The 25,065-nt window shown below is 38.0% G+C and overlaps 1 protein-coding gene across 1 annotated transcript in view; it reads right to left on the minus strand.

The window, feature by feature from the left end:
* Window positions 1-947: 947 nt before the first annotated feature.
* The window catches only part of LOC111148819 (growth-regulated protein homolog gamma-like), a 36,984-nt gene continuing 12,866 nt past the window's right edge, over window positions 948-25,065 (minus strand). The window contains exons 5-6 of the mRNA XM_022505642.1: window positions 15,408-15,491; window positions 948-1,020 (exon numbers count right to left, since the gene is read on the minus strand). Coding sequence (XP_022361350.1) covers window positions 948-1,020; window positions 15,408-15,491 — 157 coding nt within the window. The remainder of the gene's footprint in view (window positions 1,021-15,407; window positions 15,492-25,065) is intronic.

The following is a 25,065-nucleotide window of genomic DNA, read 5'->3' on the forward strand; positions in this document are numbered from 1 at the left end:
CAACTGGCACACTCCCCGCCCCTCCCCCCATCTCTTTGCTATGGGTAGGCTGGTTGCCCGATACCGTACCTTCACACTATGGCTCCTTCTGTCACTCTAGATTTTGACTTCCCTGGGTCAGTATTGAGACTGATCAAGAAAGGATGACAAGGAAACTAAAATTTTTGAAGAAAGTTTTTTTATACCCATGTGTTTACTGAATGGAGAAAGAAAGCTTCAAAGATATTAAGATACATACTATTTCAATGATTCTAAGATTCATATTTGATCACATTTTAACATCTCCAAAGTCGTGGTATGCTTACCACTACTGGGAAACACAGATTAGTTGGCTGATATTTCTTCTAAATGGCATGTAAAATCATGACGACTTGCAAGCTATAGTGTCTAAGAATGAACAAGTAGTTAATAAATGACGAGCCTCAAATTTGTCACTTGGTTGTGTGATTTCAAACTTCGGACTAGTTTTTGACCCACAACCCTTTTCCCTTAAAATAGTCAGGCAATTAAGGCAACTCGTGTGTTTCATGTTCTATGCAAACGATTTCCTCTCTTCCCCACAGCGTTTCACATATTGTCATGCTGTTTGGCATTCAGTCTTGCTTGACCACATCTGTACAGAATTATGCTCTGGGGGAGCCAAATTCCTTCTGTTGCGAACCGAGGCTTCTCAATGAGTTTTATGAAGTGGACTGATGAAACATATCATTATCACAAGTTGGACTGATGGTGATTGAAATGTTTCAGCAGCTGGGCCTTGTTAGAAGAACAAACTGGGGCTGACACTTTATGTAAACGCAAGTGGAATGTGAGGGAAAAGGCTAGGGAACTTTTCTTATTGCTCAAGACTATTCCCTTTTGCAATCAAGAAATGTGGGAAATAACGAGTGATTATTTTGTAGTTGGTTTCTCAAGCAAGGCTTTGAATTTTTTCAGTTAAATAAATCTTAAGCGTCTCCTTTGTGCAAAGTGTGAACTGGTAGCTTCAGGAGATAGGACATGCCACCTGCCACTGAGAACCTAATATGACAAAAAAAGGGACTGCAGTCAAGACTAATAGGCGAATGAGACGGTCAGATAGGTGATACAGGGTTTTGAAGAAGGAAGAAATTACGTATGTATGAGAGAATCAAGAGAAACATCATTTAAGCAATGGCAGAGCTTCAAAAAATTAGATGAAATTTTTCAGCTCGAGATGTGACTGAGACTTCTGGTTTCTAATAATGGCAGTCTTGGTTATCTGGAGTCCCACTCTCACAGAAAACAAATTTAAAAAGTAGGTAAAATATTTTTAAAAACTCTTTTAAAAGTTGAACAACCAAAGCAATAAAGAATCATTAGATCAAGATTTGAAGAAAATCAGGAAATCAGACAAATAAGTGGTTGAAGAAAATCAGGAAATCAGACAGATAAGTGGAGTATAAAAGACACTTTTGTCCCTAAGGTGATTTGCTCATTCCCCCAAATCTGGACTGTAGTTTCGCTGACCCACATGGCCAGTCTAATGGAAAGCAGCTGTCGGTGAGTTCATAACCTAGGAGACTGCACAGACAGGCTAAAGAAGACCCAGGTGTAAGCCTGCCCTCAACCATATTTCACACTGAATGGCTAAGTCCAGGAATATTAAACTTCAGACTTAAAGATTTAAGGTGGTCCTGGCCTGTTAGAGATTTGGAACACAAATCAGCTTGGGGATAGGCAATGAGTAGCAAGTGGGCATACACTATCTTTAAGCTCAAAATACTTTGCTGCTGGTAAGGATATGACCACATCCATACAGACACTGACATTACTAACTTTGTGTAAGTGTCTGTGTGTGTGTGTGTGTGTGTGTGTGTGTGGTGGGGAGGGGTGATTACACTATAAATTACCACATTTTGAAACTGGCATTTTTAATGACAAAGAATCTGCCTGCATTTGTGATTTTCTCAAATTAAGATACTGGTGAATATTTAAGTCAAGAATATCCAGCTCAATATTTTACCTGTATTTCATATCTTTCTTGCATGAAATGGTTTCTTATTCTAATAGTAGTAAGTATAGTGAGTCCTTTCAAGGAATTTCTGTCTTCAAAATATGCTAATCATGGATCAATGTCCTTTGGGAACTTATAATAAAAAAGCTAATTTTTCTCAATAGGTGTGACAGACAATTTCCTTCAGTAGTTTGGGTTATTGTAAGGCATAACATATCTGGGGTATGCATATTGTAGCCAGCATCGTTAGTCATTTGAAATATGAGTATAAAACACAAAGTATTTTTTTTCTCCCAGTCTCCATTGTTGGATCGGCTTCACAATTTCTGACTCCGGAGAGTTCGTGTGTGTCCAAGTCTGTCCTGTGATCCCTTCTCAATTTTATCTACAGCCAAGACCTAGGTTAACTTACTTGGATTTTCATTACCTAAGCTTTCCTTATCCCTTGTATGCTGAGGACATTTCCACTGATGTTTCCACCTCTCACCTTTCCTCTGAGCATCGAGACAGATGTTGCAACAGTTCAGTGTCTCCACTTAGATGTCCAACACACATCTCCAATCTTGCATGTCCAGAAGAGAACTCTAGTTACCCTCTGAAACCAACTTACTTATTCCTCGTCTTTATTCGGTAAAAGCCACCATCATTCACTCAATTGCTAAGACCAAAGCTGCATTGTCTGCTCTGATTCCTCATCTTCTTTTTTCATACCCTGCCTCAAATCCATCAGCAAATCTTCAGAATATATCACTCATTTGATATTTCTCACTCTCCCTACAGTTATCTCCTTAGTCCAAGCCACCATCACAGACTCATGGGAACCACCATGAAAGCCACTGAACTTGCCTCTTCACCTGTTTACCCCACACCCTCACTGTTCTCAACACTCCAGCCAGAGTGATATTTAAAGTGAAACAAAACATTTCATTCCTTTGCTCCCAGTCCTTCAATGTCTCCTCATTACACCAAGAAGAAAATCTAAAATCTTTTCCTTGCCTGCAAAGTCCTTTATCACAGTCCCTGGCTACCTCTTGAGTTTTATTTTTGAGACCGTTCCTCTCATTCACTCCACAATGTCAACCTTTCCTTTTTCCTTATTCTTTCTAGAGTGTGCCATTCATAATTTCATTTTGGGAACTTTACTCTTCTTCTTTCACTTGCCAGGAATATTCTCCCACCATTCACAGGCCTTGCTCTTACATTTTATTTGGTTTCTTGTTGAAATGTCCTCTTCTCAGAAAAAACTTTCTGGACCATCCTAGCAATTCCCTTGCGCATTTATGTTTCTTCCTTGCCCTATTTAATTTTTCTGATATAAATCTCAGAATATATAATAATATAACCTGATATTATGTGATATATTTATTTGTGATTGTCTTGTGTCCTACATGATGATATAAGCTCCATGAGGCCAGAGCTTTACTGTATCTTTGGTTTTTGAAAATAAGCCAGAATATGGAGGCACTCATCACATAAATGGGTGAACACCAGTATTCCAGGCTCTTAGATGACCTGGAAAGGGATTTACATTTACTAACAGGCTAAAGATGGCTTAGTCCAAGAAAATGAAAGATCCTCTTTACTCTCCATTTTCTAGAATCTGGACTTGGAAACTGTTAAACTTAAGTAAAAGGTTCTTTGTTCATTCCACATGACATGATTTTTTTTTTTTTTTAAGGAGAGTATGTGTTGTGGGGAAGGGGCAAAGGGAGAGGGAGAGAGAGAGAATCTTAAGCAGACTCCAAGCTCAGTGCAGGGCCTGATGCCCAATGAGCCCAGTATGGGACTCAATGCTGGGCTTGATCTCATGACCCTAAGATCATGTGACCTGAACTGAAATCGAGAGTTGGACACTTAACTGACTGAGCTACCCAGGTGTCCTTACATAACAAGATTATTAAATCTCTTATCCCATTATATCTGCTTCTGGGGATAGTAACAGTGCTTACATCGTAAGATTGCTGTGGAAATTAAATAACTTAAAGCCAAAAAGTGTTTTAAGGGGACCGACATATAGTAAGTGTTCAATAAGTATTATCTGTTGACATTAATATTATTGTTGTTACTTTAAATTTAGAGTTTCCTTCTTAACCAGTAATAGATTACTCTTACTCTCCGTATCTTGCATATGGAAACATTCATTAAATATTACTGTAATATTTACTATATCTTATAGAGGCTGCTCTGTCCTCACTTTGCACAGAGATGTAGGGCCCCAAATGACTTTTTAAGAAGTTTGTGCCTACTACTGGGTATTTACCCCAAAGATACAGATGTAGTAAAAAGAAGGGCCATCTGTACCCCAATGTTTATAGCAGCAATGGCCACGGTCGCCAAACTGTGGAAAGAACCAAGATGCCCTTCAACGGACGAATGGATAGGGAAGATGTAGTCCATATACACTATGGAGTATTATGCCTCCATCAGAAAGGATGAATACCCAACTTTTGTAGCAACATGGACGGGACTGGAGGAGATTATGCTGAGTGAAATAAGTCAAGCAGAGAGAGTCAATTATCATATGGTTTCACTTATTTGTGGAGCATAACAAATAGCATGGAGGACAAGGGGAGATGGAGAGGAGAAGGGAGTTGAGGGAAATTGGAAGGGGAGGTGAACCATGAGAGACTATGGACTCTGTAAAACAATCTGAGGGTTTTGAAGGGGTGGGGGGTGGGAGGTTGGGGGAACCAGGTGGTGGGTATTAGGGAGGGCACGGATTGCATGGAGCACTGGGTGTGGTGCAAAAACAATGAATACTGTTATGCTGAAAAGAAAAAAAAAAAAAAAGAAGTTTGTGCCTACTGGAGCCAGAATCACGCAAAGCAAGAATTGCCAGTATGTTGGGCTAATATTATGTTAGCATTTTTTTTTTTTTTTGCCAGAATTGTGAGTCAAAAGAATATATTCCTGTGCTGTACCCATTTTACTCTTCATTGTCTAAATGTTGACTTTTCTTTGTGTCAGTACAACTACGAAAGGGCTTTTTATGGGGACCCCTGTGTGGCTCAGTCAGTTGAGCGTCTGCTACTCCCCCTGCTTGTGCTCTCTCTGTCTCTCTCTTTCTCTGACAAATAAACAAAAAAATCTTTAATTAAAAAAAAGAAAGAGCTTTTTATGGTGGCTGCTCTTTTTTGGTCTTTGCTATATTACCCAGAGATAAAATGATCCTGTTACTTCTCTTTCATTTCTGATTTCATTTATTTGGTTTCTCTTTTTTTCTTGATGGGTCTGGCTGAAGGTTTATCTGTTTTGTTTATGTAATTTGTTAATGTTTACATTCCTTTTATTTTTTAATAAAAATAAAATTTACTATTTTTTTCTTTTTTCCAAATTTGTATTTAAGTTCTAGTTAGCTAACATATCATGTGATATTGGTTTCAGGAGTAGAATTTTTAGTGATTCGTCACTTACATACAACACCCAGTGTTCATCAACAACAAGTGCCCTCCTTTACCTCCATCACGATTTAGTCCATCCCCCACCACCTCCAATTTTGTTATTTTTTTTAAAGAACCTGCTCTTAGTTTCATTAAATAATCTCACAGTGGAATTTTAGAGAGGCAACTCACTTGTGTTATTTCTCTGTGAACCTGTCTAGCTCCCCATGAACCCTTTGGGAATATCCCATCAGTAGGTTCAGCACTGGGTTTCTGTAAAATGTAAATCAGCTGTGGGAGAGTTGGGTATTGGGCATTGATTCTCCATGTTTTGAAGCAGTGATTCTCAATATTAGTATTCATATGGTTATTATTGCTGTATATTACTCATTATTATGATCTGCAAAGACCTTTTATATACATGATTCTTCTGATCAGTCACTCCTCTTCCATAAAATTTGAAAATCATAAACATACTATGTATCTGTTCACGTACTGTGGCCCTTTGGAAGGTTATGAACAAGTATAATTTCTAAGATTATTCTACATTCCTAAACCAATTGTTTGTCTCATTAGGGACAACATCACTCTCACTGCGAATGCAAATTTTAATGTAACTCCAGGTTGTATACTCAGTTGTCATTAGAAACAAATGTAAACTTTAGCCAAAGAAAGTAGGTGACTTACGAGAGAGTTGCATAAATTTCCATCTAAGCTGGTCTGGGGAAACATTTCCTAATGTAAGTGATAGAAAAGGATTTTGTTGTTCTTGGATTGAGAGAAAGCAGAGCATGATTGATCAATTGATCTCTCTGTCTGTCTATTAGGTATTTATAAAGTGCTTCCTATGTACCAAACACTTTTGTGGACTGAGGATGGAATCGACATTATAAGACATAGAGAACTGTTGTTCTGCAGTGACATGTCCAGATAGCAAACAGTGGCTGATAAAGTAATACTTGCTTCTTTCTTTCTATCTCTAGAACATTATCCACCTTTCCCCTGCATGTGTGTGTGTGTGTGTTGGGGGTGTTCCTGTCCAGTTTTGGATTTCTAAACCTACAGTCTCAAATCTCAGAGGTCATGAGTCATCCAGTATGCTTAACCTCAATCCACCTTGAAAGAAGGTTAGATGAAACAGTGGCCTACTGGATCTCTAGTTCTCAAACATTTCTGTGCCTAGGAAACATCTTAGGTATTTGCATATTATATGAATTCTTGTCCCCTGGATGCCCCCTTCCACACTAAGAATCCGATTGAATTTAGAGGGCGACATCTCAAATGTGGCATTTTCACAAGTAGAGAACACATTTTGAAAAACAGGGCACCAGAATAAATAAATTTTTTGAGGGCAACATTTTTTTTTTCATTCACTATAAACATCATCAATGTCAAAGTCAATGGTTGTATTTGCTATTTTATCATAATAATAAATTATCTTTAAGCAGACATCTTTTTATGTATCTTCCTTTGTGATATGTCTATATTTATATATCTATATATTATTTCTGCCTTACCTATGTTTTTAATATTTTTCCTTAGACATATATTTTACTGTCTAAAAATATAAAAATTAGGTATATCAGCTTTTTACCATTTTGCATACAGATGTACTTCTTTGTTACACTCACTGTCCTCATCTTACCACTTCCTGAGATTAGTTTTTTGTTGAAAACTGGTTTATATAATTTTCTTGGAATTATCCTAAAGGATGAAGAATAAAAGAAAATCCCAGAAAGGTGATCTTTCATAATTGGCCAACTCTGAATCAAGTCTTCATTCTTTATCTTTGAACATAACTATTTTTCTGTGCCATTTTCTTAGATTTGTTACAAAAAATTCTGTCATACAACAAAATTGTCATTGTCCAAGTTAATCATGTCAATATAGGTAAAAATAGTCTTTTTTTTTTTAATAATAGAGAGATGAGCTCATTAGGTATTGTTTGTACTGAGTCTTCCCAGGTCTCTCAGGCTGTTTTCTGGCCCTCTCCACCTCTCTCCACTGGTGTCCTCAACAACATCTCAAGCAAGAGACAGAGGACATTAATCTTCTCTGCTGGCTTTGTTTTCTATATTCCCTCCTTCTCTCCTTCTTGGCCATCCCCTTCTACCACCAAAAAAAGATATCCATAATCAATTAATGCAAGGTGAAAATTGTCAGCTTAATGGCCAGACAAATAGCCTCACAGACTTTAAATTCCAGCTTGGCCTTGACTTGACTAGCTACCTAACAGATGGAAGAGGAGTTTTTCCCAGAAACAGGACAACATTGCACATATACACCTGAAAACAGAATCCCTAAATGTAAGAAATAGTTGTGTAGAGTGTTGACAGTTGCCCATTTTGAGTGTAAGATAAGAAATGGAGAAGAAATGGAGTCAGAGAGCAAACTTGACTTGCCTTGGGATGACCATGGTTTGAATAGTACTTACCTCTTACATGTGGAGAAAGCTGGTCATTTTCTAGATCCCAGTTGGATTAAATAGAGCACCCCTTCATTTATCCATCAGCAAGATTAGAAACAAGTCTGTTCATAGTTGTTAAAGGGTAGATATTTGGGATATATTTCTTAAGACAATTCCCACATAAAAGAGAGAACTTAGCAATAGCAAAGTTGGATGAGGTGACATTCCATTCTTTAAACTAACAGGCTGGGGACTTACCTTCATGAAATATAGTCCTCCAGTCAGCCAGAATTCTCTGCCCAAATATAGAGTAAGGCCAAATTTTCCCTTATTTCTTCCCCTTAATTCTCCACCTGCCCCTAAATTTTCTGCCTCATTGCTCTATCATAATGCCCGAGTTTCTACTATTGCATTCATCTCAGGGTGAGCTAAGGTTTATTTAGTTTTTGCCCATTCACTACTAAACACCTACTTTATCAAGCTCCCAGTTGCCTTTAGTCTTAGCTTCTGTGTGGCCTCCTCTCTAAAACCCACTCCCCACCCTGTCCCCAGGGCAATAGCAGCCACTCTGAGCAGAAGAGAAAGCCGACCAGGCTCTCATTGCCCTGCTCCACCTGTCTGAGTTGCCATGATATGACCAGCATCTTGTAATGGGTCTTAGAAGGTTTGATGCAACAACAAAAGAGACAGCAGGATAAGGAGGCCCAAGGGTGCTGGTGAGGGTAGGTAGCAATTATAAATAAGCTGATTAGGGTGGGCTTAATTGAGAAGCTGATATTTGAACAAAGATTTGAAGAAGTGAGAAAGTTATCCACAGGGATATCTGGAAATAACATATTCCAAGCAGAGAAATTAGCATAATATATATATGTAATTAATATTAGCATTATATATATTATATATGCATACATAATATATATATGCATGCTAAGGCAGGCATATGTATGAGTTGTTTGAGGGTCATTAAGCAGGTCAATGTGCAGGAAGAGAGGAGCAAGGAGACCTGGTAGGAAGTGAGGTCCTATTGCTAGTGACGGTATTATGGACTGAATGTATCTTTTCAATGCTCAAATGTTGAAGAAGTAACCTTCAATGTGTATTTGGAATGTATCTTCTCAATGCTTGAATGTTGAAGATGTAACCTTCAATGTGTATTTGGAAATAAGATCTTTATGGAAGTAATTAGGGTTAAACCAAGACATAAGGGTGGTACCCTGATCCAAAAGGATTAGTGTCTTTATAAGAAGAGACATCAGACAGCTCATTTTCTCTCTCTCTTTCTCTCTCTCTCTGCCATGTGAGCACACAGCGTGAAGGTGTTTGTCTATAAGCCAGAAAGAGTTCTCACCAGAAGCTGACCATGCTGGCCTATGCTCCAGCCTCCTGAAGGGTGAGAAAAGACATGCTTATTGTTTAAGCCGCCCAGTCTATGTTTTGTTATAGAAGCTCAAGCAGACTGAACCAGGGGGTGAGATGGAGGGGTGGTTTGGCAGACATAAGGCTTTGTTGGCTATTCCAAGAACTAGGGCTTTTCTGTGAGTGAGATGGGAGGTGATCGAAATGAAAGTTTTGAATAAAAGAATGACACTATCTGATCTATGTTTTGTTTTATTAATATATAACGTAATATTTGCCCCAGGGGTACAGGTCTGTGAATCATCAGTCTTACACAACTCACAGTACTCACTATAGCACATACCCTCCCCAATGTCCACAACCCAGCAACTCTAACCCTACCCCTCCACTCCCCAGCAGCCCTCAGTTTGTTTCCTGAGATTTAGAGTCTCTTGTGTGGTTTGTCTCCCTCTCGATCTATGTTTTAAAAATACTGCCGTAGCTACTGTTTTGAAACAAACTGGGGATGTGAGGGTAGCAAGTATAGAACAAAAGTCAATTTGGACATGACAGCATCCCTGGGTGAGAGAGAAGGCTGGCTCAAACTAAGGTGGTAGAAGCTGAGGTGGTGAAAAATGGTCAGAGTCTAGATATACTTTTCAGGTGGATTCAACAGGATTTTCTGACAAAAATAATATCTAACATGTAAGTTAAAAAAAATCAAGAAAACCCCAAGTTTTTTGGTCTGGACCATTGGGAAGGTAAAGTTGCCATCCACTATAACGGAGACTTGCAGGTAGACCAGTTTGTTGGGGATGACCAAGAGTTCCATTTTGGATCTAGTAACTGTGAAATGGCTGTTCGAGTCTGAAGTGGTCATGTTCCGTGGGAAGACGCACAAGTCTGGAGTTCAGGGAGGGCTCAAGGGTGGAGCCTGAAGCCTGGGAATCATTGACACATAGATGACATGTAGTCATAAGACTGGATGAGATCACCAGGGTCTGTTCTTTTTTACTTCTCTACTTTGAAATTCTTTCTCTCCTTCCCTACTCATTTTCTAATGCTTCTGCATTTTCCAAGGTCAGAACAAGGGTGGAAGGATACAGGGCGATTTTTTTCTAATTTAATTGGTACTGTTTGTGGTTCTTCCTTGGGTGACTGGCTGGTTATGCACTATTTTATAGCAGGCTACACATGCTGCCTTTTTATGGACATGTGGCTTAGTTCTCCAGCTGTTCTCACATGAGGTACCCTGCATCTTTCTGCTCCCTGATTCGGGGTGTGGGCAAGGATGGGATGCCGGTTCACCCAACTTCTTATGAACCCCTCCCCTTAACTTCTGCTTCTAAGTCACTATACCTCTAGTTTCTTTCTGCTGGTGTTTCTTAGATCTAACAGAAGTGTCCTTTATAGAGTGTCTTGAAGATGACTTAGCCATTATATTTATAACTATATACACATGAGAAAACAGATTGAAAGGAGATGTACTAAAATAATGGCAGTGATTACATTGATATAGGGGGACTTGGGTAATAACTTTCTCATCTATTTTCCAAAATATGTTGTAATGTGGTTAAATTTCTTTTTCAGTAAAAAACAATACATGTATATATAATTTTGTATGCAAATATATATTAGTATATTTTGCATATAAGTATGTATATAGTATTTTTGTATAATATACAAAATGCTTATGTACATACAGTCAATAAAAAATACTATATAGTTTTATTGAATATTTATACATGTACATGCACATATACTTCTGTGTGTGTCCATCAACACGCACACACATACATTTCTATGTTTAAAGCTTAAACTTACCTTTGTTCTTTCCAGAAGATGACATTGCTGTAATGTAGTGATTCAATTTAAGACATGACCTACTTTTAAATATTCTAGATTGAAAAAGTCTTTTAAATATAAGTTATTATTCTTATGTGATGTATGTGACCCACTCATTAAGAAGCCTATTTTTCAGCAGTCCTAATTTAGAATATCTATCTTGGAGAGTGGTTGGTTCAAATCTCTCAATTTGACCAAACTGAGTTTCGAGATAGAGAAGTACTGTGGTGGCAAAACACAAACCATTACGAACAAATTTAGTGAATTAACTACACTAAAATAATACATTTTTCCATGGGGGAAAGCCAAAATAAAATGAAAACACAAATGGAAAATACAAAATAAACATTGTGGGGTTTATTTCCAGAAAAATATTTATTTTTTAATGTGTACATATAGCTTACAAGTAAATGATAAGACCAATAATAATGAGAAAAATTTCCTAGAGAGCAAAATGTAAATGGCCGCAAAAAAGAAAAGAAAAGAAGCCCAACATTACTCATTATTAGAGAAATACAGACTCAAACAATGGGATAGTAGTTTTTACCAATCAGTTTGGCAAAGATCAAAAAGTAGGACAAAACACTATCACCAGTGCCTTTCATTTTCATAGTCTAATGGAGGGAGCTTAAATGAATGCAAATTCTTTGGAACTGTTTGGGCAATATTTATTAAAATGTAAAATACACGTGCCTTTGATTCAGACGTTCCTATTCTATATATTTATACTACACGTGTACTTGTATAACTTGAATACACAAAAAATGAATATATAGATATTCACTAAGGGATTATTTCTCACATAAAATAGAGTCTGGGAAGACCTAAATGGGGGCATCTAGGTGGCTCAGTCGGTTAAGTGCGTTAGGCTCAGGTCCATGATTACGGAGCACCTCTCGCCACTGGGCTTCGTGCTCGGTGGGGAGCCTGCTTCTGCCTCTCCATCCTCTCCTCCCTCTGCTCATGCTCTCTTTCTCTCGTGCACTCTCTGTCTCATAAATAAATAAAATCTTAAAAAAAAAAAGACCTAAGTGTTCATCAGAATAGACAGGTAAGCTGAACAATGGTACATACCTGCAATAAAATATTCTATCCCCACTCCCCATCCTGAGCAAGTAAATAAGTAAGTAAATAAATGTACTGGAATGAGACAATGCTCTCATTTATGTCATCAAATATGCTGGTTCATATAGAGAACATTTCTGGGAATATATACCCACCAGAGTTGGTAAAAATTATTATCACTCCTAGGGATGGAAACCAGGCAACTCGGGATTTAAGGTGGGGGAAAATTTATTTTTTCCTTTAAAAAAAAGGATAAAGCCCCTTACACCATTTACATTTTTACCATCCATGTTTTCTTTCAATAACTCTAACACCTGTACCTATTTGCTAATGTAAACTTTGGCCCATGGGTAAAAAATAGAAAATTAAATAAAATGAAGTGACAGTAGAAATATGGGTCCTTTTTGACCAGATGGCCCCAGGGTTATCAAAATTTGAATGACTCCAGGAAAAATGGGTCAGAATTGGGTCCATCCGATGTATTTTGAGGCAAATCTTAAGAACGATGGATAATTTTCAGGAAGGATCTGATTAATGGTTGTTCTTAATGATTGGCCTGCCTCATAGATGAGGGATTCTTCTTACGTGCTGATATTCATGTTTTAGAACAGTCGCTTTGTGGTGAATCAGACTGATTGGAATAGGAATAGTCATGGACACTAGTTAGGAGGCTATTTCAGGGAAACTGTGGAAAGTTTGAGAAGGCCAGAACTAAGACAGTAGCAAAGAGAAGGAGGAAGAGGGCTAAATGAGGGTGGAAAATGGTGGAGTAATGTCAGGACCCAGAGCCTGGCTGGTCGTGGAGCAGAAGGGGAAGGTCAGTTTACGACGATCCCTAAATTTCCAGCTTAGGCAACTGGATGAATGGTCTAATAAAATAGAAATAATGCAATAAAATAGAGGAATGGGGAGTTTGGGAAAAATAACAAATGTCTCTCCTTTACCCTGAACTCCTTGTCCCAGGGAGTAGGGCATAGTCACAGGTAATAAATGTGTGTTTCAGGATAGGAGGCTGGTGCAAGGTAGGGGGACAGTTCTTTTCATCAGTGACAATAATTGAATCTCAAGAGAAGAGAAAAATCCCTGGGTGAATGGTGAGTTCTGGAAGGATGTTTGGCTAAATTAATATGATATGTTTTTGTTGGCACCAAGAAGAAAATGCGGAAACAGGTATCATCAGTCCAGACCAAGATGATAGCATTTGACCATCCAGTGCGGGAAGGCTGATATTGTTGGAGGGAGTAGCGAGGAGGATGTCTTAAGCAGCTTGATGAGTTACTGTGTCATGGGGAAGAAATGCACCTCACCCAGAAACCCACAGAGGGTCTCCTCTAGAGGTTTTATGTCTCAGCATCCCGCAGTCTGGGTGTAACCAGGGTGGAGCTGGTTCTGCTAACTAAAGCAGAAGTAATGGAGATAAGAGTAATGGAGGATAAAAATCAGGATTCCTGGCATCCCACCTTTTCTCTGCCACTATCTGGTTTTATAATCTTTGGCAAGTTAGTTGTTTGTGTTGATTTAAAAGCTTTCCCTGTGAAATGAGATAAAATGAGAAGCAAAGGTAGTTTTGACAGTTTATATAGACATGGAGGCAATAACCCAGACTGAAGAGGTATGGGAAGACCTCCTGGAGGAGGTGATATACAAAGACCATTCCTCAAATCTTAGTTCCTTTGTATGTTAGGTCCTGTGCAGGGGAAGGAGGCAGGGCAAGGGGAACCAAGGGAAGTTAAGTGGTTGGGTACAACATGGAACAGGTAGACTCTGTTAAGGTATATTGAGCATAAGAAGGAAACCTCTCACCCACTATATGGATTTGGGAGCTTATTCTCCCAACATAATAGAAATTTCATTACTTCTCCTTCCATTATTCCCACACAAGTAGTCAATCACCTGCCTGAAAACAATGTTTAGGTTGTTAGAATGAGCAAAGGAGGCAGTTCATTGTAGTCATAAATTAGCATAAGTTGGTGTTATTTTCTTTAAAAATAAAATTATTTATTTGACAGAGAGAGCACAAACAGTGGGAGTAGTAGAGGGAGAGGGAGAAGCAGACTCCCCGCTGAGCAGAGAGCCCAATGCGGGGCTAGATCCCAGGACTATGAGATCATGACCTGAGTCGAAGGCAGATGTTTAACCATCTGAGTCACCCAGGTGCCCCAATCGGTGCTAGTTTCAAAGAAAATTCTGGAGGATGTCCAAGCTCACCATGATACCAAGGGCTCTCGACACCCATAGGCTATGACTTTCCCTGTGTGGCCATCAGTTAGGAGCGCTACAAAAAAAAAAAAAAAAAGAGTACCACAATACAATCAGAGCCACATGTAACTATACAGATATGCAGGATTACCCATGTGTGGTGCCTTGCAAGAAAAAAGAAAAGACCTTGACGAATAAAGACAAAAGCCTATGTATTTGGTCAGCTGAAAACTAATAACAGCCATAATTAACTACTTTATCTCTACTTCTTCCATGACAGAGCAAAGTAAGAACAAATGAAATCATGTAAATCCCAATGTTAAGTGAATTAACCAAAATGGCATAACTTATAGCTGTGGATCTGGAACACTAAGCCATAGCTATAGGATTCTCAAACCCAAGTTCTTCCCACCACATCATACCACTCAACTGCCAAGGTGATCCTCTGGTGATTCAGAGCCCCACATACCCTTAATTTGTTTTCCTGTTGATTTTTTAACTAAAAAACCCAGAAAATTTTTCTATATGACTGGTCACCACTCTCTTCTTATACACTGCTATGTCTTAAAAATGCCCCCCCCCACAAAATCCTACTTTGATTTTTTTTTTTCCAGAAGTTAATCCAAATATACTCCCATTATCAGCTGCCTGTACTTAGTGTATCTTCTCCATTCATCAATTTGCAAATTCTATTTGGAGTCTAGTTTCTAGAAATGTTGTGCTGGAGATAAATTTTTTTCAAAGGGGAATTATTTTTTCTGAAAATTTCTCTCATCAAATGCCTGGCTAGCTGGTCTGCATAAGGCAGTTTCTAGGACTTTTAGATCATTTTTGTATTTATTGGGGATGTTTATAACACAGGTCAATTGGATAGTATGTTAAATAGAATGCATGGACCAATTGTTCTCAAACTTGGTCATGCATCAGAATCATCTGGGATGCTTGTTAAAACACAGACTGTTGGGTTCCATCCCCAGAATTTCTGATCCAGTAAATCTGGGCTGAGGCCTAAGAATTTAGATTTTTAACAAGTTCCTAGCTGGTCTTGGGAATGACACTTTTGGATTTTCTGGTATAGACTCATTCTGATCTTATTATAATTTTATTCTAACATATAGCAGAGTTTGTATACATTCAAAAATATCTTTAATTAAAAGGAAAAAGAGAGTATGAATACAAGAATCCTTGGCATTAATTTTACCTGTTGATAATCTTTTTGATAACAATCATCACCCATTCAGCCTCAGGATCCAAACAAATTAATGCCCCATTTTTCAGTGGGACTCTGAAAAAAAAAAGAGAGCATTTTCGTTAAATGATAGTTGTATGTAATTCAATAATGCTTTAAGTTTATTGATTAAAATTTCAGCAACATGAAATTTTATGCTTAAAATGAACATATGGATTTATTTCTCAAACTACATTAATCATATTATTGGAATATGACATCAGTCATACCAGTGTACATAATGGAATTTTAAAAATCTACTAAAATAATTTTTTTTTCTTATTTGGACTTCTACTACACAGGTGTCAGCAATTATTGGGCTTATGCTACACAGGTGGTAGACTCTGGAAAATCTACATAAAAGTAATATCCTTCAATCCGAGACTTATCAACCACTTGCTATACATTCTTTATCATCATACCTGTGCTAATTTTGTTAGCTTTTAGGACCTCAGTAAAACCTCATTTATTATAGGAAGAGGGAAGGAGAACATAAATTGCTTATTTAAAGTAATTCTGTAGTTTAAATTGTTTCTTTAGTTTTCAACTGTACTTGACAGAACCACAAATCTCTACCTCTTTGAAGTTCATTACATGAAGACCAGATCGTAATAAAAATGATAATGATAATAATGTAATAATAACCCTTGAACAAATTACCAATACAAAGATAGCCACAAAACAGCAAGCATAACAGTGGAAACTTGAAAGTGTTTCCTCTGTGTGTAGAAAGATTAGAGGGCCTGCCATCGCCACAAAGTTAGATAGATAAAAGGCATAAAATTCCAAAGAAGGAAACTAAATGGACATTATTGACAGATGACGGGACCACCCAAGTAAGGAACTGACAGTCACAAAGTCAATACAAAATTTTATGTTTAAATCCTAATAACGAGTGGAACATAAAATTTTATAAAGCTATTCTTTATAATAACATCCAAAAATATAAAGTGACTTGAAATGTGTTTTTTTTTTTTTTTACTAATAAAAAGGACATGGAAGGGAACATCAAAAAATATAAAGTGACTAGAAATGTGCTTTTTTTTAAGTAATAAAAAGACGGAATTTTGGGGGAAATTATGAAACTTTGTTTAAAAACATTAAAGAAGGGGTACCTGGGTGCTGAGCAGGTTAAAGCCTCTGCCTTCGGCTCAGGTCATGATCTCAGGGTCCTGGAATCGAGCCCTGCATCGGGCTCTCTGCTCAGTGGGGAGCCTGCTTCCCCCTCTCTCTGCCCGCCTCTCTGCCTACTTGTGATCTCTGTCAAATAAATAAATAAAATCTTAAAAAAATTAAAGAAGCCCTTGATAAATTGAGAGTTATTTTATATTCTTGAAATAACTCAGAACTATAAAGATGTTAATAATTCACAAACCAATCTAAAATATCAAAGAAATTCAAACTTATAGTTAAATTAGTGCAAATTTGCAAGCTGCTTCTAATATTTATATGGAAGAGCAAGCAGAAATCTAAGAAAATCTGCTCTGAAGACAATGGGAGAATTTTCCTTTCTTGATGTCAAGAAATTAGGATAAAATGTTAATGAAGATGGTGTACAAGTATAGACAATTTGATTTATGGGACAGAATAGAGAAGTCAGAAGTATCCTTGCACATCGATGGGAACTCAGTTTATGATATAAGTAGCAGTGCTGGAATAATTGATGAACCGTTATAGAAAAATAAAATAAAATTGTATAATTCCATCACATTGCATACAAAATCAGCTCTACTTGGGTTAAGGTCTTAAATACAAAAGAAAAAACTGTAAAAACTTTAGAAGACCATATAAAAGACAATATAAAATATTTCTGTGAAGTCTGTGGAAGAAAGTTTTTTTGAAACAAGACACCAAATGTGCTAATCAGAAGAAAAAAAAAGCATATTGCCTAACTCAGTATATTAAATCCGCAAACTTATGCTAATTGACACACTAGAAAGAAGGAAAATCTGAGCCACAAATTGTAAAATGGGCTTTGCTATCTGTAAATCTATATTTACATATAATATATATATTATATAATATGTGCATATTTTATATGTATATATATATATATATATATATATAAAATGAGAGATCAATATCCAGAATATATAAAGAATACCTATGAACCAATAGGGAAAAGATAGTATCCAAGTAGGAAAAGAACCAAAGAAAGGAACAGAAATTTCACTAAAGGAAGAACACAGATGCTTATAAACATGTGAAAAAATATTCAACCTCATTAATAATGGAAAAATGCAAATGAAAAGAACAATTAAAAGATACCATTTTAAACCCATCATGTTACCACCACCAGATACTGGCCAATATGTGGAGCAACAGATGGTTTTATGTAGGATGGAGTGTTCTTTGGTATCTTAATACATTAATACAGTGTGGCATAATCTTGTAATGTCAAAGGTGTGCAAACCTTAAACCCAGCAAGTAATTCCTAGAGAAACTCTCATATACATGAACCTTATATAGAGAATGTTGATAATAGCACAAATCTGGAAAGAACCCAGATGTGCACCAATAGAGATCTGGATAAACAAATTTGATATTTATTGATTTAGTATTCCTATGATGGGATGTTAAGTGTCATTTAAATTGAATAAACTACAGCTACAGATATCAGAGTGCATGTATTGCAGAATAAAATGTTGGATAATAGTAGCAAGTCACAGAAGAATATATTTAGCATGGCGTCCTGAAGTTCAAAAGCAGGCTGTCTCATAGAGAGAGGTAAACCATTAGAGACTCTTAACTCTAGGGAACAAACTGAAGGTTGATGGAGAGGAAGGGGATGGAGGGATGGAATAATTGGGTGATGGACATTAAGGAAGGCCCTTGATGTGCTGAGCACTGGGTGTTATATGTAACTGATGGATCACTGAACTCTACTCAGAAACTAGTAATACACTATATGTTAACTAACTTGAATTTAAATTTTAAAAAAGCAGGCTGTCTTAGTTCATTTGGGCTGCTATAAACAAACAAACAAACAAGCAAAGAAACACAACAGAAACCCCCATTGACTGGGTGGTTTAAACAACAAACATTATTTCTGGAGGTTGGGAAGTCCATGATCAAAGTGCCACAGATCTGGTGTCTGGGGACAACCTACTTCCTGGCTCATTGAAGGCCACTTTCGAACTCTGTGGTCACATGTTGGAAGGTTAGGGAGCTCTCTATGGTCTCTTTCTTTTCTTTCTTTTTTTTTTTTTTTTTTACTATTCTTTTTTAAAATTTTTTTATTTATTTTTTATTTGAGAGAGAGAAATCACAAGTAGGCAGAGAGGCAGGCAGTGAGAGGGGGAAGCAGGCTCCCTGCTGAGCAGAGAGCCCGATTCAGGGTTTGATCCCAGGACCCAGGGATCATGACTTGAGCCAAAGGCAGAGGCTTAACCCACTGAGCCACCAAGGCGCCCCTCTATGGTCTCTTTCTCAAGGGAACTAATCCCATTGATGAGTGATAAGGGCCCCACCCTCATGATCTAACCACCTCCCATAAGCCCCACCTCCTAATATGGTAACATTGGGGCTTAGGATTTCGACATATGAATTTGGGAGCAGGGACACACATTCAATTCACAACACAGGCAAAATTGTAATTGTTTTAGATTTCAAACATAGATGGTAAAACTGTTTTTAAAAAGCAAGAAACCACAGCTCAAATACTAGTTACTTCTTAGGTTGGGATGGATATATGATGGGGGAATATATTAGTTTGATTAGTTTGCTAGGTCTGCCATAACATATACCACAGACAGAGTAGCCTAAAAACAGAAACCTACTACCTCACTATAAAGGCTAGAAGTTCAAGGTCAAGGTATTGGCAGGTTTGGTTTCTTCTAGGACCCCTCACTGAGCTTGTAGATGGCCATCTCCCTGCTGTGTCCTTATGTGTATGCTTTTCTGGTGTCTTTCCCTCTTTAAGGACACCAGTCACATTGGATTAGGGCCCAGGCTTGTGACCTCATTTAACTTTAAGCACTTCTTTAAAGGTCCTGTCTCCAGTTACGATCACCCTCTGAGCTTTTGGGTGTTAGGACTTCAACATAAATATTTGGAGAGGATACAATTCAGGCCATAATAGGTGTTTTGCATGTGCAGGCTTCTGAGGTACTAATTATGTTCCAGATTTGGGGCTGGGTGCCAAGTGAATGGGTGTTTGATCTTTCAACTGTATGTGTATATATTTATACACTCTTTTGTATACTTGTTAGGCAGAATCCTAAGAAGAACCACCAAGTTTTCCTCCCTGGTCTCCAGGAATATGATGAGATATTACATGATGATTATGTCACAGGAGGAGGCAAAGGGATTTGCAGATACAGTTAAGGTTACTGATGAGTTGCATACATTAAACCAAATAAAGGTGATTCAGGTGGTCCCAATGTAATCACATGGGTCCTAAAAGCAGAGAGTTATCTCTGGCTGGTAGCAAAAGAGGAAGAGAGATTTGAAGCCTGAGATCGCTTCAGTGTGGGGCAGATTCTCAGCTGCTGATACAGAAGGAGCTATGTGGAAGGAACTGAGAGTAGCCTCTAGGAGCTGCAGGTGACCATCAACCAATGGCCAGAAAGAATATGAGTACCTCAATGCTAGAACTGCAAAGAACTGAATTCAGCCAACAACACAATCTTAGAAGTGGTTTCCCTCCAGAGCCTCCAGAGGAGACTTCAACCCCGCTGACGCCCTAATTTAAGCCTTATGAAACCCTAAGCCAAGAACCTAGTCAAGCCACTGGACTACAGACTTACAGTAGTATTGTTGAGATGACAAATGGGTTTATTTTATGCGACTAAGTTGTGGTTGACTTGTTACTTAGCAGTGAACCGAAACAGTATGCATCATACAGTCCAAATTTTAAAAAGTTTCCGTAAAATGCAGAAGTGTGCCCCACAGCCACTAAGTGCTATATTTGTAGGCTGATGGTTCAGAAAAGTTGTCAAGTTAGCCTGGAAAGCCATTAGGCCATACTGGATTTATTGTGTTACCCAAGGACCTAATAGAGAGCTCTCTAGGCAATCAAGGTTCATCCATGTATTCTTACTGAGGACCATGTATCTTTGCTTGTTGTACATGTTCATTGACATCAAAGGCCACTCAAAAGTCTTCATATCCTAATGAGTTCCCATTTGAGAGCCTTTTCTTTCTGGAAAGGGTACATGATGTTTTCAGAAAGGAGAACACAAACACTGGACAATGATCTTCCCATGCTGTACAGGAATAATACTCAGAGCCCTGGTTTCCTGTACTCTCAATCTAGCACTTTTTTTTATAATTTTTTATTTTTTATAAACATATTATCCCCAGGGGTACAGGTCTGTGAATTGCCAGGTTTACACACTTCACAGCACTCACCATAGCACATACCCTCCCCAATGTCCATAACCCCACCTCCCTCTCCCAACCCCCCTCCCCCCAGCAACCCTCAGTTTGTTTTGTGAGACTAAGAGTCACTTATGGTTTGTCTCCCTCCCAATCCCATCTTGTTTCATTTATTCTTCTCCTACCCCCTTAACCCCCCATGTTGCATCTCCACTTCCTCATATCAGGGAGATCATATGATAGTTGTCTTTCTCCGATTGACTTATTTTGCTAAGCATGATACCCTCTAGTTCCATCCACGTTGTCGCAAATGGCAAGATTTCATTTCTTTTTTCTAGCACACTTTTAATGCAAATGTCATCAGCTTTGAGGAGCCCAGTACTAGTGGCTTCCATTTTCCCCCACATCTTATCCTGCCTTATCCCCCAATGCTTATCCTTTATTTATCAATGCAGCAGGAGCCTCAATTCACAAAATAAGTACCAATCGGGTTATTTAGAGAGATAATCATACAAATCTAATCATCTGCTCTATTTACAATCAGTACACATTTAAGGAGCATCTACTATGTTTGAGGAATTGTTAAGTACACTAGACCAATAATTCATTGTTTCAAATTATGCCTGGTCAATAAAATAACTTATTTCGTGGCAAAATCAACCTTATTTCCTCCTATGAAAAGTTGTAAACATAAATATTTTAGGTGAATTCTATCTTTCTATTGAAAGTGGTGATTCCCATCTGCCTACCATCATTAGAATAAATACCCTACACCTATTTGCAGTAATGCTCCTGCTGTTGTCGCTAGTAAGACAAGCACAGACCCTTACAGTTAAATATTTTCTAGGAAGTTAAAATTTTTTAAATTAATTCAACAAGAAATTCTTTGACACTCCACACTGTAAACATACGTTCTGTTTAGGTTTTAATCTTACAGCTTCTACGTTTGCTACAATAGATCTGGAATCTTTTCTAAATTTTGCAAAGGAGAATATAAAATCTATAGCTGCTTTACCAAAGATGCTCAGGCCAAGGACAGACAGCAGGAGGAGTGTCTGTGGGCTCTTGGCAGCCAGGTCTGTGGTCAGTCTTGACCTTGGTCTGAATGGTGGAATCAACAAAGCAGCCCTCTTTTATGTGTCTTCTGTAGCTCTGAGAATTATTTGTTGTCCATGCACTCTTCCCACTAAAGAATGAAAGGAGCAGCTTATAAAGTAGTGTGCTTGTCACAAGCTGATAAGGAAATAGGGTTTGTTTTTCAAGTGTTGCTTTAGTTGGAGGAGGGCTGAGGTTTAGGGTCAGGATATGAATTTATTGAAAGGAGAAATGAACCTATTATTTCCTGGGGAGGGAAACTGCATAATCCTGAAGAGTTCAGTGCCAGTTAGTTAATAGTGACTTACAGAATGGAGTCAGGAATGTCTATACACTTTCTAAAGGTCATGTTTGTACAAAGTAAGTAATTAAAATGTGTTTTCCTCCACAAGTATTTGCTTTTAGTGTTTGTACCTATTTGCATAATCCCACTCAAGGTGTTAATAGAATCTGCCAAGCTCCAACTACACCTCTAAGTAACCTACAAAGAAACTGAAGTGCAGACCATGATAACCCTTATCCTGTCAAAAAGAGCAAATTACAGTTTACTTGTGGTTTGAAGGCAGCAGTTTTAATGGGCTTGAAGCTATAATAAGCAACAGTGAACTATGAACTTTTTCCTAAACAATTTTATAAAAGACTTTAATTATTATTTCATACTGGCTACATTTTTTTTTTTTTGCATTAACAAATCAAATATCAAGGCATTGGCATTACTCTCCTCATGCTGTCATAACAATGAACCATAGACTGGGTGGCTTAAACAACAACAAAAAATTGTCTTGGAGTTCTGGAAGATTCTGGAGACTAGAAGCCCACAGTCATGGTGTTGGCAGAGTTGGTTCTTACTGGGGGCAGGGAAAGAAGGAGCTGCTCCAAGCCTTCCTCTTTGGCTTATAGATGGTTGTTTTCATCTTCACACAGTGTTCTCCCTGTGTGCTTGTCTGCCTCCAAATTTCCCCTTACTATAAGGACACCAGTCATGTTGAATGAGGACCACCTAATGATCTCACTTTAGTTTGGTGACCTCTATAAAGACCTTACCTCCCTACAAGGTACTGGGGGTTCGGACTTTAACCTATGAATTTGAGGAGTAGCTGTGGGGCACACAATTCAACTCATAATAGCATTTAACTGAAGAATCAGTACTTCTTTAAGGGCTGATATAGTCTGAAGGTAAACCAAGCTTAAATAAGAAGGTCTTATCTTTTGGCAGTTATCATTGAACATCTGTTACCTGCCAAGACCTTTGCTGGTCATTAAACATTCAAAGATTAAAAACTGAGTTTCTGTTCTTGAGGAATTCGCAGCCTGTTTGGAGACAAACATGTAAGTAGAGGAAACTACTACATGATGCAAACCTGAGGCCCTCTGCAGGCAGAGGGGGAACTTGGAAGGGAGGGTGGGGCAGCTGGGAGAATTCACTGGAGAAGTCACATTGGAGTTGTTCAAGATGAAAGGAAGTTCATCACAGCAAAAGACTGACAAACATTCTAGACAGAGAAATGCACCAGAGCACAGGTTCACAAAGGTTTGCTATGTCTGAAAGTTTGCTTCTCCTCAAAATTTGTGTGTTTGAATCCTAAGCCCCAAGGTGATGGTGTTAGAAGGTGTGGTAATTAGGTCATGAGGATGAAACCCTCACATATGAGATTAGTGACCTTGTAAAAGAGACCCAAACTCCCCCTGTCCCTTCTGCCAGGTGAGACAAGACGAGTCTGGGACCCAAAAGAGGCCCTTGCTTAACCATGTTGGCACCTTGAACTCAGATTTCCAGTTTCCAGAATTGTGAGAAATAAATTTCTGTTGTTTATAAGCCACAAGTCCATGGTATTTTGTAACAACAGCCTGGACAGACTAAGACAAGGATCTTGGCACAGTTAAGGAAGAGAAAAAAGTGATTCCAATCTCAAAATCAGGTAAGTTTTACTATCTTGACAGCATTCAATGGACTGATCAGATATTGGCCTTTATAGAAACCAAAAAGCTGCACATCATTTAGAAACACCATTCAGATGCAATCTTGATTTCTTTGAGTTTCATTTTCTATCACCAAGTGAAATGCTATACCTAAATATTATGATGAGAACAAGATAAGATAATACAAAGATAATCAACTATTGAAAGATTCAAAATAATTTAGCTTTCCAAAATTTCAAAAACAGGCTTAAGAGACATCATGGCTGTTAAGGAGTTTGTTAAAGAGAGAGTGATAAAAGATCCGGAGAACTTCCTTATCAAATGTGGGTCTCTCATTCTAGACCTACGAAAATCTCTGCCAGATATGGAGCAGAATGTACAATGTACAGTTGGACCTAGATTGTTTAAAATATTCAGATTGTAAGCTTAAGTTTTATAGACATCTATTTCATTAGTTGAATTTTCCCACAAACCTGACACTTACATACACATGCAAGTCACCAAGAAAAAAAATCCCATTTTTAACCATAATCTTATGTTTCTTTCTTCAAAATATTTACCCACCCTAATAGAGATACAACATAATGTAATGGTAGTAACAACCATTTATCAAGTTCTGCTTTGTGTCAGCATAACTCTATGACATTTTTGCGTGTTATCTGGAAACTTTACGAGGGATGTTTCTATCTTACAGACGAGAAAATCGAACATCCCAGAGAGATTAAATAATTACGAAAGATTAAAAAGAACTACAAATTTTTAATAGTTCCTCACTTCAAATGTGGAATTCATTCCCCAAACCTCTTGACCCTATGCTGATACTGCTTTGGGCAGTTCCCCAGGGAACTACTGGAAGCCAAAGAAACAATCCCAGCTACTTCTCACTTAAAAAAGAAAAAAATTATCAATTTTAATTTTGAGGACAGAATGTTAATATGCACACCATCCTCTTCACAGGGGAAAATAAGGTCCTGAATGTGGGTTTGGTAGACTGTTTTCTCCACAGTAGTAGAAGTGATATGGATATTTCAAAGCAAAAATGCCAGTACACTTGAGGGAATGTGGGTGGGGGGAAGGGCAAAATAGATAATGGAGATTAAGAGTACACTTATCATGGCACACTGGGGTGGCTCAGTCTGTTAAGCATTCGACTCTTTTTTTTTTTAATTTTATTTTTTATAAACATATAATATATTTTTATCCCCAGCAGTACAGGTCTGTGAATCTCCAGGTTTACACACTTCACAGCACTCACCATAGCACATACCCTCCCCAATGTCCATAATCCCACCCCCCC

The sequence above is a fragment of the Enhydra lutris genome, unplaced genomic scaffold (genome assembly GCF_002288905.1).
Source record: "Enhydra lutris kenyoni isolate GAN:26980312 unplaced genomic scaffold, ASM228890v2 scaffoldscaffold21, whole genome shotgun sequence".
Lineage (NCBI taxonomy): Eukaryota > Metazoa > Chordata > Mammalia > Carnivora > Mustelidae > Enhydra > Enhydra lutris.